The sequence below is a fragment of the Prionailurus bengalensis genome, chromosome B1 (assembly GCF_016509475.1).
Source record: "Prionailurus bengalensis isolate Pbe53 chromosome B1, Fcat_Pben_1.1_paternal_pri, whole genome shotgun sequence".
Lineage (NCBI taxonomy): Eukaryota > Metazoa > Chordata > Mammalia > Carnivora > Felidae > Prionailurus > Prionailurus bengalensis.
In genome coordinates this window covers 186078385-186095578 of record NC_057344.1, presented here as the reverse complement: position 1 = coordinate 186095578, position 17194 = coordinate 186078385, and the positions used below count along the sequence as shown (strand labels likewise).

Below are 17194 nucleotides of genomic sequence, written 5' to 3'. Positions count from 1 at the left end.
ATTGAGGACAGAAATCCTGAAAAGGAAGGAATAACAGAGGGAGAAAGCTCCAAAATTTACACATATACCCCACCTGAAAAATTGGTTGATTCTTAAACTCTGAGTGCATAAGGGAGACTCCATGGAGCCCAGCAAAAAGCAGCATCAGGATTGTTGAAAGAAATGATCAGAATTTTCAGGTGGAATCTGACTCTAGTTTAGTTAACTACATACCAGAACATATCAACACTCATCAGAGGAAGATAATTGAATCTACACTATACAATGTGATGATACAATATATCATCCACAATATACAACATCCATAAAAAGGTAACATATATGCAAGAAATGGGAAATGGGAAAGAAATGGGAAAGTTTGACTCATAGTCAAGAAAAAAAGTAATCAATAGAAACTGACTCTAAAATAACTCAGATACAAGAATTAGCAAAGACTTAACACCTATACATGTATTCAAGGACTTCAAAATATATATGCCATAATGAATTAACAGATGAAAAATGTTAGCAGATATATAGAAACTCTTAAAAAAAAAAGAACCAAATGGAAATTCTAGAACTGAAAAGTACAAAATTTGAAATATGCCCACTGAGTAGATTTAATTGCTAATTAGAATGGCTGAAGGGTTGGTGAATTTAAAAACAGGTAATGAGAAATTATACTACCTGAAAAACAGAGCTAAAAACTGTTGGGGCACCTGGGTGGCTCACTGGGTTAAGCATCCAACTCCTGATTTCAGCTCAGGTCACGATCTCACATTTCATGGCTTTGAGCCCTGCATCAGACTCCATGCTGACAGTATAGAGCCTTCTTGGGATTCTCTGTCTCTCCCTCTCTGCCCCTCCCTCACTCATGCTTTTTCTGTCTCAAAATAAAAACAAGAAAAAATTTTTAAAAAACTATTGAAAAAAATTAACAGAGCTCTAATGTTAAGACAATATCAAAGAGTCTAACATATATATATGTAATAGGTATCCCAGAATGGCATAGAAAAAAAAGCTTGAAAAAATAATGGCTGAGATTTTTCAAATTTTTCTGGAATACATAAATCTACAGGTCTGAGAAACCTAAGCAAAACTGAAGCAGGATATAAAGAAATTCATATCAAGAGCATCATGATCAAGCTATTGAAAAGCAAGGATTAAGAAAAAATCTTAAAGGCAGCTACAAAAAAATGACCTAGTGCAAGCTGGCTGGGTGTGTGGAAGGACATAATTCAGATAAAATGAAGGGTAGAGGACAATGAAATTACTCTTGATTTTGGTTCAGGTCATGATCCCAGGGTTGTGGGATAGAGCCCTGCCTGGGGCTGCACACTGGGCATGGACCTGCTTGGGATTCTCTCTCTCTCTCTCTCTCTCTCTCTCTGTCTCTCTCTCTCTCTCTCTCTCTCTCTCAAATGAACCTTAAACATGAAGGAGGAATAAAGATAACTTCAGATCAGTGAAAATTTAGAATTTATCACCAATGGATTTACTTTACCAGAAGTCCTTTAAAAACTTCGTCAGATGGAAGGTAAATTATACTCGTTGGAACCTCAGATCTTCAGGAAGGAAGAACACTGGAAATGGTAAATATGCAGGCAAATATAAAAGATAATACATTCTTTTCTTAATTTCTTTATAAGACATGTAATTGTTTAAGACAAAACATATTCACTATATTTAAATATATGTGGGTCTAATATATGTGACAACAATAACATAAATAACAATAACAATAACATAGAATGACCCTTTTGCAAGGTTCTTATATTTTACATCAAATGCTACAATATAAGCTTTATGTGCACTGAGATAATTTAAGGGTGCATACAGTAAGTGCTAGAATAAACACTCAAAATTAATGTAAAGAGGTTTAGCAGAAGGTCAATAGAGCGACTAAGATGAAATATGAAGAAATATGATTAACCCAAAAGAAAGCAAGAAAGGAAGAACAGGGGAACAAAAATTATGAAAAAAATAAAATACAAATTGCAAATGACAGTAAACGAAATCCAAACACATTAATATTACATTAAATGTAAGTAAACTAAAAACACCAATTGAAAGGCAGAAATTATCAGACTAAATGTAAATAATAAAACCAAGAACCAACTATAAGTTATTTACAGGAGATGCATACTTCTTTACAAACATGCATATGTAAAGACACAAATATATTGAAAAGAAAAGGATGGAAAAAGATTTACCAGGCAAACAGTAAGCCTAAGAAAAGTGGAGTGATTTATTACTGTCAGACAATATAGACTTCAAGGTAGGAGTATTACAAGGGATGAGCGACAGTTTATTACAAAATAAAGGGCCAGATCATCAGGAAGAAATAAAAACCTAACTGAAGACATAAAAAACCTGTGTCTACACCTAATACCACAATTTCAAAACTACATAAAGCAGGGGTGCCTGGGTGGCTCAGTCAGTTAAGCATTTGACTTCGGCTTGGGTCATGATCTCATGGTTCATGAGTTTAAGCCCCACTTTAGGCTCTGCGCTCTCAGCACAGAGCCCACTTTGGATCTTCTATCCCTTCACTCTCTCTTCCCCTCCCCTGTTTATGCTCTCTCTCTCTCTCAAAAATAAATACACATTAAATATATATATATATATGTGTATGTGTATATATATGTATGTACATATATATATATATATGTATAAAGCAAAACCTCACCAAACTAAAAGAAGAAATAGACAAATCTACAATCATAGTCAGATTGTAACCCTCATCTCAGTGAGTGATAGAGTAACTATATTTAAAATCCATAAGGATATAGTTGATGCAAATAACACTATAAATACTGAATTGATATTTATAGAAACAATTGATAGTTATAGAACCACTCAACTGCAGAATACACAGTCTTTTTATTGATTGATCACTGTACTATTTTATTTTATTTTATTTATTTTATTTACATCCAAATTAGTTAGCATATAGTGCAACAATGATTTCAGGAGTAGATTCCTTAATGCCCCTCACCCATTTAGCCCATCCCCCTTCCCACAACCCCTCCAGTAACCCTCTGTTTGTTCTCCATACTTATGAGTCTCTTCTGTTTTGTCCCCCTTCCTGTTTTTATATATTTTTTTGTTTCCTGTCCCTTATGTTCATCTGTTTTGTCTCTTAAAGTCCTCATATGAGTGAAGTCCTATGATTTTTGTCTTTCTCTGACTAATTTCACTTAGCATAATACCCTCCAGTTCCATCCACGTAGTTGCAAATGGCAAGATTTCATTCTTTTTGATTGCCAAGTAATACTCCATTGTATATATATATACCACATCATCTTTATCCATTCATCCATCGATGGACATTTGGGCTCTTTCCATACTCTGGCTATTGTTGATAGTGCTGCTATAAACATGGGGGTGCATGTGTCCCTTCAAAATAGTACACCTGCATCCCATGGATAAATGCCTAGTAGTACAATTGCTGGGTCTAGGGTAGTTCTATTTTTAGTTTTTTGAGGAACCTCCATACTGTTTTCCAGAGTGGCTGCACCAGCTTGCATTCCCAAGAATACACATTCTTTTTAAAGAGCACATAGAATGTTCACTAAGGTAGATAATATGCTGAGCTATGAAATAAGTCTCAATAAACTTCAAAAAAGATTGAAATCTTAGTGTATCTTTTCTGACCACAGCACAATTAAATTAGAAACCAATTAATGATTTCTAGGAAAACCCCTAAATATTTGGAAATTACACACACACTTCAAAGCAGTCAAAAAGAAACCATACAGGAAATAAAATGAATTTTGAAATGCATGAAAATGAAAGCACAATATAGCAAAAATTGTGGATGCAGATAAAGCAGTGCATAGAGGGAAAGGCATAGCTTTACACATTTATATTTTAAAAAATTAGAGAGGTCCAAAATCAATAATACACTCTTCTACTCTACCCAACTTGAAAAAGAAGAGGAAATCAAATCCCAATTAAGTAGCAAGAAGGATATAAGCACAAATATCAGTGAACTAGAAAACAGAAAATCAGTGGAACCAAAAAATGGCTTTTTGAAAAGATTCTTAAAAATGATAAGCTTCTAGCTAAATTAGGCATAATAAAAAGAGACAAAATACAACCAATATCCAAAACGTCTGAACAAAGAACAAGGTCCTTGCTCTCATGGGCTTGTAGTGGGAGTAACAAAAGTTAGTCACAGAAATAATGATGGTGGTAAACTCTTTCAGAAAATTCTGCGGTAGAGGAGAGGCTGATTGGGGTTCCGGGGGTGGGGGGGGGGGTCCAAGGGGGAGGTAAACGAACGCCAACCGCTCCAAGGCACCCACCCCACTTCACATCTTCCGGCGCTGGCAGCGGCAGGTGGCGGCCCCGCCCCGCGCCCCGCCTACCTCCGCCCCCGCCCTTCTGCGCAGGCGCAGGGTTGGCCCGAGGTGGGGCGCGGCTGGCGGCTGAGCGGGGACAACCGCCGGGCCCGCGCGGAGCGGGGCCGCGAGTTTGTGAGGTGACCTCGCCCCGACCCAGCGGCTCCGGTCCCCCGCGATGTCGAGACCAGAGCCGGGCAGCTCGCCTCTCTGAGCTGGTCCCGGCGCGGACGGCACGGAGGGAAGCCATGGCGGAGTCCTCCGAGCCCGGGCTGCGGGCGTCAGCCGGCGGCGGGAGCTTGGAGGAGGAGGACGACGAGGAGCGGGAGCCGCTGCTGCCGCGGTTCGCCTGGGCCCAGCCGCCTAAGGGCGCCCCCGGGAGCGCCGTCAGGCTCGTGGAGGCTGCCGGCGAGGAGGGCGCGGCCTCCCCTCGCGAGGCTGGAGACGCGGAACTGCTGCTCCCGTCCCGGGACGCGCCCAGCCGCTCCTCCTGGGGCGTGGGGGTCCTCCGGGGCTCGCCCACCCACCCGAACCGGAAACCGCCCCTGGGTGCAGGTGCGACTCGGCCCCGATCTCCACCCCGCGGTCCTCCCTGCGCGCGCGTCGCCGCCCAGCCCCTCCCGGGGTCCCACCTCTGTCCCACACCAGCCCTTGCCTGGTAGGAGAGGCAGTTAGCCGGGCATCCCTCCCATGCGGAGCACAGACCCGGGGCCGCTCGAAGCTTGGACGCCTTCCCTTTCTCTCTGCTCCCCAGTTTCCTTGCACCTTTTCCAGGGGCCTTAGGCCAGCTCACTTAAGGCCCGAGGTTGTCGTTAAACTGTGACCCTTGAGGCCTCTCCTAAGAGTAAGCCTCAACTTTTGCAATCAGACACTGAAAAAAAAAAACACACACAAAAAAAACAAAAACCAAACTTAGCATGGTAACATGACGTACGTCGTTTTCTCAAGTTTGGACTTGAGTTTTGGAATAAGAACTATCAGGAAAGTTCCCGGAGTTGTGAATTTGCAAGGCAGATGGATGACGGCAGAGAGCCGGAGAGCAAGAATATCTAGTTGCCGCTGGGACACGTTTCAAAACTTCTTGCAGTTAATGTTATTGTGACGTTAGCCAGAGGGGGCAGAGGCAGTTGAATTTCTCCAGCTGCCATCTCGTGCGCAAAGTTTTCTTTCTGGAACCATTTCTATTCTTGTACTTTAAGAAGGGGGCGGGGACTTTTTCACTATCGAATGGACTGGTAGCCTCAGGTGGAAACGAGGATAATTGATAGGATGTTGAAAATTAATAAAGGGTAAGCATGCTATTGCAGGCATGGATATTTGTCGATGAAGGATTTTTTGGCAGGTCGAGTCGAGTTAGCCTAATCCGAGAGTAAAACGGAGTGGGCTTGTAGGAATCATAGCTGGAGATGAGACGGGCTAGTTTGTAAAATCCGGATAACACCTATTTGTCGGTGGTTAGGATGGTTTAAGTGAGATGGTGTGTGCACTGTGCCTGTAGAACTCCCCGGGTGACGGCTTGAAGAAAAGCCACAGAAATGGTACTTGTCATTACTCCTGCTTAGTCTTTCTGGAGTCTTTAGATTTTACATGTCCTGCTGTCTGTACACTAATGGGCCTCCCACAATTTAAGAAAGTTTGGATGGAATAGGTTATTCAAGTCGTAGTTGAACTGAGCATTCGGACACTCTCAAGCAGATACATCGGAGAGGCCTCGGAGAAGCAGACGATTTCCTGTTCAGGTGTTTCATGAATAAAGCTTTAGCAGACTGGTCTGACATGCAGGTCTGTTGCCACTGTGTTAGCTAACAGGTGCATTGACAGGACAATGTTGAACAGAACAAATGGGATGATCACAAATGGACCCACATTCCCCCAGCTGTGTACTGTGTTTCTGTATTACCTAGAATCCCTTCTGTGAACTAAGATCTGTGTGGCTAGCTTCCTTTTTGCTGCCTTAAATTTACCTGTGTAGCTAGATTTTAAAAGAGCCTGAATCCTTGAGTGAGAGGGAGAGAGAGGGAATCACAAGCCGGCTCTGTACTGCCAGCACAGAGCCCTGTGTGGGGTCCAGTCTCAGGACCATGAGATCATGACCTGAGTCAGATGCTTACCTGACTGAGCCACCCAGGTGCCCCGGAAAGTGAGATCTTGTAAACAAATAGTATTAAGGCTAGAAAAAGTAACTGGGATAGAATATGGTACTCATAATACAAATGGATTACTAAAGAGAACTCCTACGTTCCAAAATGGTAATAATTTATTTGTATCACGGTTTACAGTTTGCGGAGATCTCTCTCTGTGTAGTTCATTAATTCTTACAGCAGCACGGCAAGTTAGTTGTTACTCCTTGTTGTGAGAATTGAAAATGAATAAAACTGTAGTGACTAGTACATAGAAGTTCAGAGGTAAGCCAAAGGCAAGTATACAGGAAGTGGTAAAGCCAGACTGAGCCTAGTCCTTCTTTTTGTGTCCTGCACTTTTTCCATTTTGCTGTAGATCCCAAGTATTGTAAAATAGTTGTTACTTTTGGTGATTTATTAATGGAGGTCTTGTTTTTAATGGATTTAAAAATAGTTTTGAATTTCAATAAGTATTTAAACATTTCAAACCAGTCTCCTAAAAAGTTTATGATTGAGTAATGTAACTAGATTTTTAAGTTATTTATTTTGAGAGAGAGAGCATGCAAGTCAGTGAGGGGCAGAGAGAGAGACAGAGACAGAGACAGAGACAGAGAAGTGGGGCTCACCCAGGGCTCATGTTTTACCCAAAGCAGGGCTTGAGCTCACCCAGTGTGGGACTCGAACTCAAACTGCGCGATAATGACCTGAGCCAAAGTCAGAAGCTCAACGACTGAGCCGCCCAGGCGAGTTCCATTAACTTCCTTTGTCCTTTAGCATCCAATTTCCATGAAGCCACCTCACTAGTTCTAAGAAATTCTTGCATTTAGATTAATATTAACATCATTTATCTTAACGCTCAATGCATGAGCCTTTATGCTTAACTATTTTGTCTATGTAAATAGGAGCTTTACGTGGAAGAGTATCTGTTACCTTTACTTGAGCAAGACATTGACAGTCTGGAACCAGCATAAACATAGTGTTGTTGGGTCAGTGTCAAAGTAGAAAGATTAGTGGCATTCATTCGTTAGTTGTCATTTTAATCAGTGAGTTGGAGAGTCATAAAGATGATAATACCTAGGTAACAGTATATGAAGGGCATAGTTCTGTGCCCTTCACTTATATTAATATATAACTAACCCCATGAAGTGAGTTTTATTTTTTATTCTCATTTTAAGGAAGCACACAGAGGTGAAGTGACTTTTCCAGGATCCCAGTTAACACAAACCAGGGGCACTTACCAGTTTCGTTGGAGAGCCTACAAGTAGAGAATGGTGTTAGAATATACTAGGAACTGCCAAAGTCAACGAAAGTGTGTATTTAAAAGCCTTTTAATGATTCATGGTGGCTTATAGATGTATGAACAAAATAGCATCATTTAAAAATAAGGAAGAAAGACGAGGGTGGGAACTGAGGTAATGAAATAAATAAGGTGGAGGCCATCATAGTACACAGCATGCACAGGAGATGCTTGCTGCAGGCAGCCCACAAATCTGATGTTTAAGGTTACAGAAAGAAGCACAATGTGCCCATAAAGTTAAAGTAGCTATTGGAATCTAAACTGACCTGACAAAGGATAACCTGTCGTGTATCTTTTGGAGAAGAGCCTATGTACTGAATAGTATCTTTGTAATAAAAGTGATGAATTTCATAGGAGTATTTCTCATAACCTCCTTGAAGCCCATTTTAATAAAGGAATTCTAATGGACGGTGCTCTCAGTATTGCCAGATCCAGATCCTAGACACTGATAATCTGGCTGAATTTAGAAGACAATATTAGAAGAGTAGATGTCCTATGCATCTTGACAGTTATCCATAACTGAGCTATTGAAAGATGGTGAGCAGCTACCTCTCACTGTCAAGCGGTTATTGCTCAACCAGTAATTAGAAGACGCTTATTCTTTGTTTTCCGTTTATTGCTGAGATGCATCATTCTCAAATGCTTGAGTGCCTGCTGTGTGCCAGTGGAAGTTGAGGCCTCGGGACACAGTGGTGACCGGATAGCAAATGGGTGTCCAGTCACCAGCCTTGTCCCACAGAGCTTTATAGTAACGGAGGGAATGGTCAATTAAAACAGACTAACGATGGCCCTCAACTATTAAAAATCAAAACTAGCAATGACGACAGGCCTTCAACCCAAATCTCCAGAGCACTCACAGCATGAAGTGCCATTAAGTTTTGGAGAGATCCTCCAACTTAAACTAATTGCCACATGTACAGTTAAGTAAATGAAGAAAGCTTTAGAATGTAATTGTGAGTTATGAGTTCAAGAAAAATTATCTCCTAAAAAACAGTTTCTTTGATTTTAGAACAGTTGGTAGGTAGTCATTTTTTCCAGCAGCAATTTGGATAGCAGGACCAGTTGTCTTTTAAGCGTCATTCTAGATAGTGATGGTAAATCCAGGACATCTTCAAAGAACGCCCATTTTCATGTGGGGAGATTATCTCATTTATTTAAAAGAGTTGCTCAATACGGGACAAATTAAAGAGAAAGGGATTAAGAACATCCTGGCTGATTCTATAGGAATGGTTCTGCTTGATCTGATTTTGGTTGAAACTGAATTAGTATGCAGTTATTATAATAATAATTATTATATTGATTATTAATTATTAATATAATAATTATAAAATTATTATTATAACTGAAAGTGATTATTATTATTATTCAGAGTATAAGCATGGGCTCCATGAGAGCAACAAAGGCAGGTTGTTACATGATGAACTCATAAAGCTTAGCCTGTGAAACAATTTGATAACATTTAATAGTAATACCGGCCAAGTCTACACGTAGTTTCCGCAAGAACTGCTCAAGTACAGCATGGGAGAGACCAAGAGTGGTCCAAGTTCAGTATGCATTAGTAGTATGACCAGATTTCTAAACAACTAATGTGACACCAGAGTGCTTCTCATTTTGGTATACTGTCAATGCTGAGAGATGTGTCTATTCCCTGCAATGGGTTGCTTGATTCTGGAGACCATATTTCATAAGGGGGCACATTGAAAACCTGAGGCATGAAATAAGAGGGCAACTCGTGTGCTGAAAAGCCTGAAAACACTTCCATATCGGAGGAGGCAAGAGTAGAGGAGACTTAGGGGAACACGAAATGATCGTCAGCTTTTTGAAGGGCTCTTCCTGGAGAGAAAGGAGTAAGTACGCTTTTGTTTTGCTCCAGATAGCAGGTCTAGGACATGGTATGAAACTACAGGAGACTTAATTTCTGGAAAAGGAAGAAGCTTATACATTGTTTCGCTTCCAAATAAAAGGATCACAAAAAAAGTAGTGATGATTTGTTGAAAATGTTTAAACATTTCCCCGAAGACCACCTCCTAGTGACGTATTGTAAAAAGTACACTAGTGCTAGGGGCAGGGTTGAAATAAAAAACTTTCCAACTTCTTTCTTATTAAGAGGCTTCGCCTAGGGGCACCTGGGTGGCTCAGCCGGTTGAGTGTTCGACTTCAGCTCAGGTCATGATCTCATGGTTCCTTTGTTCAAGCCCAGTGTCGGGCTCTGCACTGACAGTGCCTGGGATTCTCTTCCTCTTTCTGCCCCTCCCCGACTCACTCTCTCAAAATGAACAAACTTAAAAAAAAAAAAAAAAGCCTTCGCCTAGAAGAAATCTCATTTGACTAATGATCATTATTACTGGCATATTCTAGTACATAAATAATACTTCATTTATTCAATTAAATATTAAGTACCCACTAAATGCTGACTCCTCTTCCAGGTGCTCAGGATATACAGTGAATAAAGAAAGACTAAGTTTCTCCATACTTAATTATTTTCACGGGATAGATAAGAAGGATTATGAATTAGCACATCAATTGTAGTGATGTAACTAAAATACTTGGATTATTTATTCATTTAAGTAGGTTAAATATGCCCAATAGTACTTTTTGTAGCATTTTTCTTAGCACATAATTTTAAAAATTAGTAAAAAAAAAATTATTTCTGTCTAAATGAAGGCAAATTTTAAAATAAGTTTGTTTTGAATTTTCATAATGTTGAATGCATGTAATAGCATTTAAATACCTTCCAAAGTAAAATATGAATAATTTTTGCCTCGTGTACCGCTTTAAATGATTAATTGTTCATTCATTTTGCAAGTGTTTATTGATTACCTGTTATGTTCCAAGAACTATAAAAGTTCTGGGTTGGGGCACCTGACTCTTGGTTTCGGCTCAGGTCATGATCTCATGGTTAGTGGGATTGAGCTCCATGTCAGGCTCTGTGCTGACAGTGAGGAGCATGCTCGGGATTCTCTCTCTCCCTTTCTCTCTGCTCCTCCCCTGCTCATGTGTACATGTGCACGCTTGCTCTCTCTCTCTCTTAAAATAAATAAACTTAAAAAAAAATGATTACTATAGCTTCTCTGTCAAGTATAGAGAAGGCGTGGGTGAAAGAGGGAAAGCAGTTAAGAGAGCCTTACAATAATCTAGGTGAGAGTTGATAGTCCCTTGAATCACATGGAAGGAATGGAGATGGTGAGAGGTGATTGGATTCTGGATGTTCGTGTAAGGTAGAGCCATGCAAACTACCGATGGATTAGATGTTGGAGGTGAGAGTATAAGATCATGGGTGATTCCAAGGATTTCCATGAGCAACTGGAAGATTTGGAGTTGCCAATAACTGAAATAGGGAAACCTGAGAGGGAAGCAGTCAGGTGGAGTTATAAAGAGAAGAATTGAGTTTTGGGTGGTAAAATTTGAGCTGTCCATTAAACATCCAAGTAGAGATGTTGAATATCGTAGTCTGGAGTTGAAGGTAGAAGTCCAGGCTTGACAAATAAATTTGGGAGTCATCAGTGTTGATAACGAAGAGGAGAGGACCATGAACTGAATCTGGGGCATCCTAAAGGTAAACTGTCATGAGGTAAAAGTGAGCCAACAAAGAGACTGAAAAAGAGGAGCCAATGAAATGGAAAAACCTGGAGAAGGGGCATCCTGGAAGCCATGTGAAGGAGGAAGGAGTGATTAACAGGGTCAAATGGTGGCACTGGTCAAGGAAGATAAGTTCTGAGGTTAGATTTAGCAATAGGATGTCACTGTGTACCTCAACAAAAGTTTTATCAATGGAGTGGTTGGGACAGAAACCTAATTGAAATGGGTTCAAGAGAGAATCGAGGAAGAAATGTTGGAGATATTAAATGTAAATAGAGACCTTCTGCTATACAGGGGATCAAAGAAATGAGGGAATATCTAGGAGTAATGTGGGAGTAAGTAGATTTAGGCTGAGAAAAATTACAGCATGCTTAGTATGGTGATAGAAGTGATCCAATAAAGAGGGAAATATTGATGCAGGGAAGGATTGCTGAAGAAATGTCCTGGAATCATCAGGAAGAGATAGGGTCTAGGACACAAAGTGGATGAGTTGATCTTCAAGCTTAGTTCGTCTGTAGTAACAGGTGGAAGACAGGATGTTGTGGGCAGATGTGGTGTGGAGGGCTGATGATACTGATTTCTGATTGCATCTGTTAAGGATCGTCTGAGAAGGAGGGGGTGTTGGAAATGTGAAGAGGGGGGAGGTTATGAGAGAGTTGCCCAGAACAGTGGGAGAAACGGTACCAGGAGTTGTCCTAGTTCAGGTTACTAGAACAACATACCATAGACTGAGTGGTTTAAACAACAGACATTTATTTCTCCCAGTCCTGGAGGCTGGAAAGTCTAAGATGAAGTTTCACGATCAGGACTGGGAAGTCCAAGATGAGTCCAAGATCAAGGCTTTCCTGCTGGCTGGCAGATGACCACCTTCTCATTGTGTCCTCACGTGGCACAGGGCGAGAGAGAGCATGCTCTTGGCACTGATCCTGTTGTGGGGGCCCTACCCTCATGACCTCACCTAAACCTGATTACCTCCCACAGACCCATCTCTCAGTACAATTCCATGGGGAGTTAAGGCTTGAACATACCTTGGGAGGACACAAAGATTCAGTCCGAAACAGGAATGTAGTGTGCTTCCCAGGTGGCATGAAGGACCCACCTGAGGTTTGTGGGGATGAATTTACATTAAAGTGAGCTCTCAGGCCTTGTGTTTGTGTATGTTTGTGTAGTCAAGTTCAGCTATCCAGGTCTAGGTGTACTCTGCAGAGAGTTGAGTTTAACCAGTTGAGTTTAATGGGATTTTTCCAGGTGACCATGATAAGGGGAGGGAGGAAAAGAAGAGTGATTATATGATGCCTGCCCGTAATTTCATTAAGCTGGCCAGCGAGGGATGTGAGGACGCAGAGATCAGTAGCAACATGGGAGGTCAGTGCCTTGTGGGTCCTAGTGGGATGGAATAATTTTTGAACTCAGGGTACTAGAGGGAACGAATGAGGAAGATAAAAGGTGCTTGAAATGGAAAGGTGTGGGGAGGTTGCAGGTATTGGTGATGACAGATCTGAGGTGTGACCACAGCTGGAAGGGGAGGTGGAATGGAGAACAGAACCACTGGAAGAGAGGAGGAATTCAGAGCACTCGGAGGTATTAGTATGATTATTTCAACAAATAGGGATTTTGTTTTTCATGCGTCAGTACTTGAACTTTAAAGAGAAGTGGGGTTGGGGGAAAAAAGCGAGGATCCAAGCAGCCCATATGATACTCGATCACGTTTTTTCTTAAACCTAGAGAAGGAGCATCCTGGAAGCCATGTGATGGCTTTTGTTCTTCTGTACCTTAATGTCCTAATGCTAATCACCTAACCCAGTATCACAGGTCCCTATCACAAGCATTCTCATAGCTGGCCTTTCTTCGTCACGTTCCATATCAACATTGATTTTTTAATGCAATAATTGTTGGTTCTTCAGCATTGAATACATTCCTGGATGATCCTGAATTTGCTGATGTTATATTGAAAGCAGAGCAAGCAATAGAATTTGGAGTTTTTCCAGAAAGAATCTCTCAAGGTTCAAGTGGAAGTTACTTTGTGAAGGATCCTAAGAGGGTGAGAATTTCACAGATCTACTGTATATAACACAAATTTTGGAAAACACTAATTTAAATGTGGAGTCATTATGAGGTTCTGAAGCTATTTTCCTAATCTGATTGCACCCTCTTTTCAGAAATAAAGGTGGGGGGTTGTTTTGTGTTTAACTAGAGCATTCTGCTATTTAGAAATAGCGCTATTCATTTTAAGTCACAGTTTGCTTTCCTACTATTTTAGTACTTGGTTTCAAGCAATTACGGAATGTTCACATTCAGCTATAGATTTGTTGAGTTTATATTCGTAAGTCCTTACTTTACAGTATCTATATTAGCCAAGCAAAGTAGAAATTTAAACTTTCAAAGGCTTGCCCTAGGAATATTTTTGCCAGCATTATGCCAGAGGAACCTGGGCAGCCTGAAGCTTGAAGGCATTGGAATGTGACATCGTGAAATGAACCAAAGTAGAATTCTAGGGCAGAAAAGAGAAGTTGATATGGGACTTTGTTCCAATTAGTCTAGATTTTCAGAAATCTGTATTATTATCTTTAAAAGCTTCCTGAATGATACATAACCAGCAGTTCTTTCTTCAGGAGTAAAAAAGGTTATGATTTCATCCTAATATTCCTTGCAAAGATCCAAGTTACATTTTAAAACAGTCTTTTTTGGGATTTAAACACACACACACACACATATATATATATATATATACACATATATATATATATATATATGGTAGTGTCAGTCTCTTAGTCTTTCCTCCAAGTTTGATTTAGTAATTTTTTCTTCTTAACTTTTTACTAGTGACTCAGATTTTATTGCATTATAAAGCAATTATATACTTAAAATTATAGTAAGATTTTTATTTCTTGTCTAAGGATAATTCACCCTCTAAATTTAATATGAATATATTTTATCAGACCAGTAATAAAGATTATAGACTTTAGACATCCATGGGCAAATTTTTTTTTAAGAGGAGAAAATTTATTTAAAATTGATTCACAAAAAAAATAACTGGAAAAAGATTAGGGTAGGAGAATCTGACAACATAGATATTCACTATATCCTATCATTACCTTTATATTTTAGAGATGACTTTTTGTCATTGGCTTTATTAGTTCATTTAACAAATGCTTGAATGCCTACTGTGTACCAGGCCCTGTTCTGAGTACTTGGGATACAGCCCTAACAAAGTCCTTGCCCTTTAGAATGTACATCTAGTGAGAAAGTAGCTGATAAATAAACACATAATATGGATATTTAATAGATACTATCTGACCTAGAGCAGTAGTTTTCAAACATTATGAAGTCAGCAGAACCCTTTCTTAAGTTGGAAGTCCAGTAATAAAACAAGTGAAGTCAAAGTTAATCTAGTTAAGTGGTAGGGGGTCTTAGAGCCCTACTCTCATTTCCCCTCTCACCTTTCCTAGTGTTGCTGAGAGCACAGTTTGAAAACTACTAGCCCAAAGGATTACTGATTTTACATTGTTAAATGAGAATGGATATAAAAACACAATGAGAACTAAACCTCTTAATATTTAAGGGTTATGTCCAAATCTGGTGGGAAGAAATAGGAAAAGATTACCAAAATGCATTTTATGGGTTATCATCTCTCTATATTAAAAGTCTCAGAAAATGTCTCCTATTTTATATAGAAAATTATTGGTGTATTTAAACCCAAATCAGAAGAGCCTTATGGTCAACTGAATCCAAAATGGACCAAATATGTTCATAAGGTCTGCTGCCCTTGCTGCTTCGGTAGAGGCTGCCTGCTTCCTAATCAGGGATACCTTTCTGAAGCTGGTGCCTCCCTTGTGGATGAAAAGCTGCATCTGAATATTGTACCTAAAACAAAGGTAAAGGAGAAAATTGGTTTTCATTATGTGCTTCTAATTTATACTCTACTTCTCTGCGAACACTTTAGTAATATTTCTGATGACAGAACCTGAAGTTGAGCCCTTGTTTTGGTAATCCGGAGACATGAGTAACCGATAAATTGATTCTAGGGGAGATGCTCAAAGTGTCCAAGTCTCCCTGGCAAGTCTCCCTGGCTGTTGATGCCTAGATGATGCTGACGATAAGACAAGAAGAGAAAGAACTAACATTTAGAAGGCAGAAGAATATCGGTGTTCTAGAAATTCTTTCTATTTAGCCTTTATGAATTTTTACTTGAAGACTTCCTCAGAATATCCATTCCTAATTCTACATCTCAGAATGATTACTTCTTTCTTCCACTGGCCAGTTTTAAGCTGCCTTTCTCAAAAATATGTGCCATTTAACTGACTTTGCAAAATCCCTAAGCCTTTCTAGTTTAGATTCTGTGCACCATTTAGGATTGGGTTGAACTTTGATGATTTATAGCTTTAGAGTGTGTTTCATGGTGTATATGAGTAGAAACACTATAATGCAAATTCTCATAACCATTTTTCTAAACTGTGTGTTTCTAGGTGGTTTGGCTTGTCAGTGAGACATTTAACTACAGTGCAATTGACCGTGCAAAATCTAGAGGCAAAAAGTATGCTTTAGAGAAAGTGCCAAAAGTAGGTAGAAAATTCCATCGGATAGGACTCCCCCCTAAGGTAAGTTACTGTGAGAAACTTTATTTGGGGGGACAATTCAGCATGTATTACCTGAGTATTATGTGCTGTAGGCTGTGGATTTGATAATAAAGAAAATAGTTTTTTCATTCTCAAAGAGCTTTCAGTGAACAAGCAATCTCAGTGTGATGTGAGAAAGCTGTTAGGATGGTTAAATTCTCAGAGAGGATAGAGGAGAGATGTCTAACCCAGCTTGGAGGACTGGGGATACTGTTTCCAGGAGGAGTTTGCATCTAAGGCTTTATAAAGTAATGGCTAAAAGCACAGGCTTAAGTTTCTCTCGCAGCCCCTCTACCAGTTAGCTCTGAGCACTTGGGCAAGTTGCTTGCTCCTTAAGCCCCAGTTTCTATAAACTGGGATGAGAAAAACTACCTCTTGAGGTTGTGAGATAAAATGAAGAAATTCATGTCAAGTACTTGGTATAGTGCCTGGCACATAGTATAAAAGTAAGTGGTAGTAATTCTTGTTTACAGACTACATAATGCATTTTGTTTTTTCTTATCACTTTTAGATAAACCTAAGGATTGGTTAGCAGCTGGCTAAGCAGGAGTGGGAAGGGTTAATGGGAAGGCATTCTAGAAAAACTTCAGGCTTTTATATATACATGTGTGTGTGTGTGTGTGTGTGTGTATATATGTATATATAATTTATATATATTTTTAATTTTTTTATATTTTACATTTTTACATTATATATACGTAATATGTATGTGTATGTAATATGTATATGTAATATATGCATATATATATGTATGTGTGTATATATATAAGTATATGTATATATATGTAATTTGTGTATGTGTATATATATATATATGTAATGTGACCTGTGATTTTGTTTTGTGGTTGCTATGCCTAGCATATATCTAGATAAAAGAATTTGAGTAGAAATTCATGGTTAACTTAAATTGTTTTTAAAATTTTACTCCAAGTAAGGAGGAAGTTTGAAAATTTTTACAAGGCCTGTTATTCCTTGGATATGATAAAATTAAGTGTGACTAAAGAAAGATATTATTTCCATATTTATGACTACTTATTAAGTGCTTTAAAGAAAACCTTTTAGATATGTAGTTAAAATTTCAGGCCAACAATAAGAACATAGTGTTAGGATAAGAAATAGATTTCCTTTGTGGTTATTTGTATTTATGAGACCAACCAGGTAACCCATGTGTCCTGTGCCATAAATACATTTAGTAATGTTAATGACAGAAATGCCTTTTAAAACAGACATATCTTCAAGGAAAGGATTTTCTTAAAA

General features: G+C 39.4%; 1 protein-coding gene across 2 annotated transcripts in view; it reads left to right on the top strand.

Annotated features, from left to right (window-relative positions):
- The first annotated feature begins 4374 nt into the window (after window positions 1–4374).
- Window positions 4375–17194, top strand: part of PI4K2B (phosphatidylinositol 4-kinase type 2 beta) — a 30897-nt gene continuing 18077 nt past the window's right edge. Inside the window, exons 1-4 of one of the 2 annotated variants that reach the window (XR_006296207.1) lie at window positions 4375–4880; window positions 13226–13362; window positions 14996–15196; window positions 15788–15919. Coding sequence is in view for 1 of the 2 variants with exons in the window: in XM_043572857.1 (XP_043428792.1) it covers window positions 4574–4880; window positions 13226–13362; window positions 14996–15196; window positions 15788–15919 (777 nt within the window). In the remaining variant the exon portion in view is untranslated. The remainder of the gene's footprint in view (window positions 4881–13225; window positions 13363–14995; window positions 15197–15787; window positions 15920–17194) is intronic. The other variant, XM_043572857.1, reaches the window with a different exon arrangement.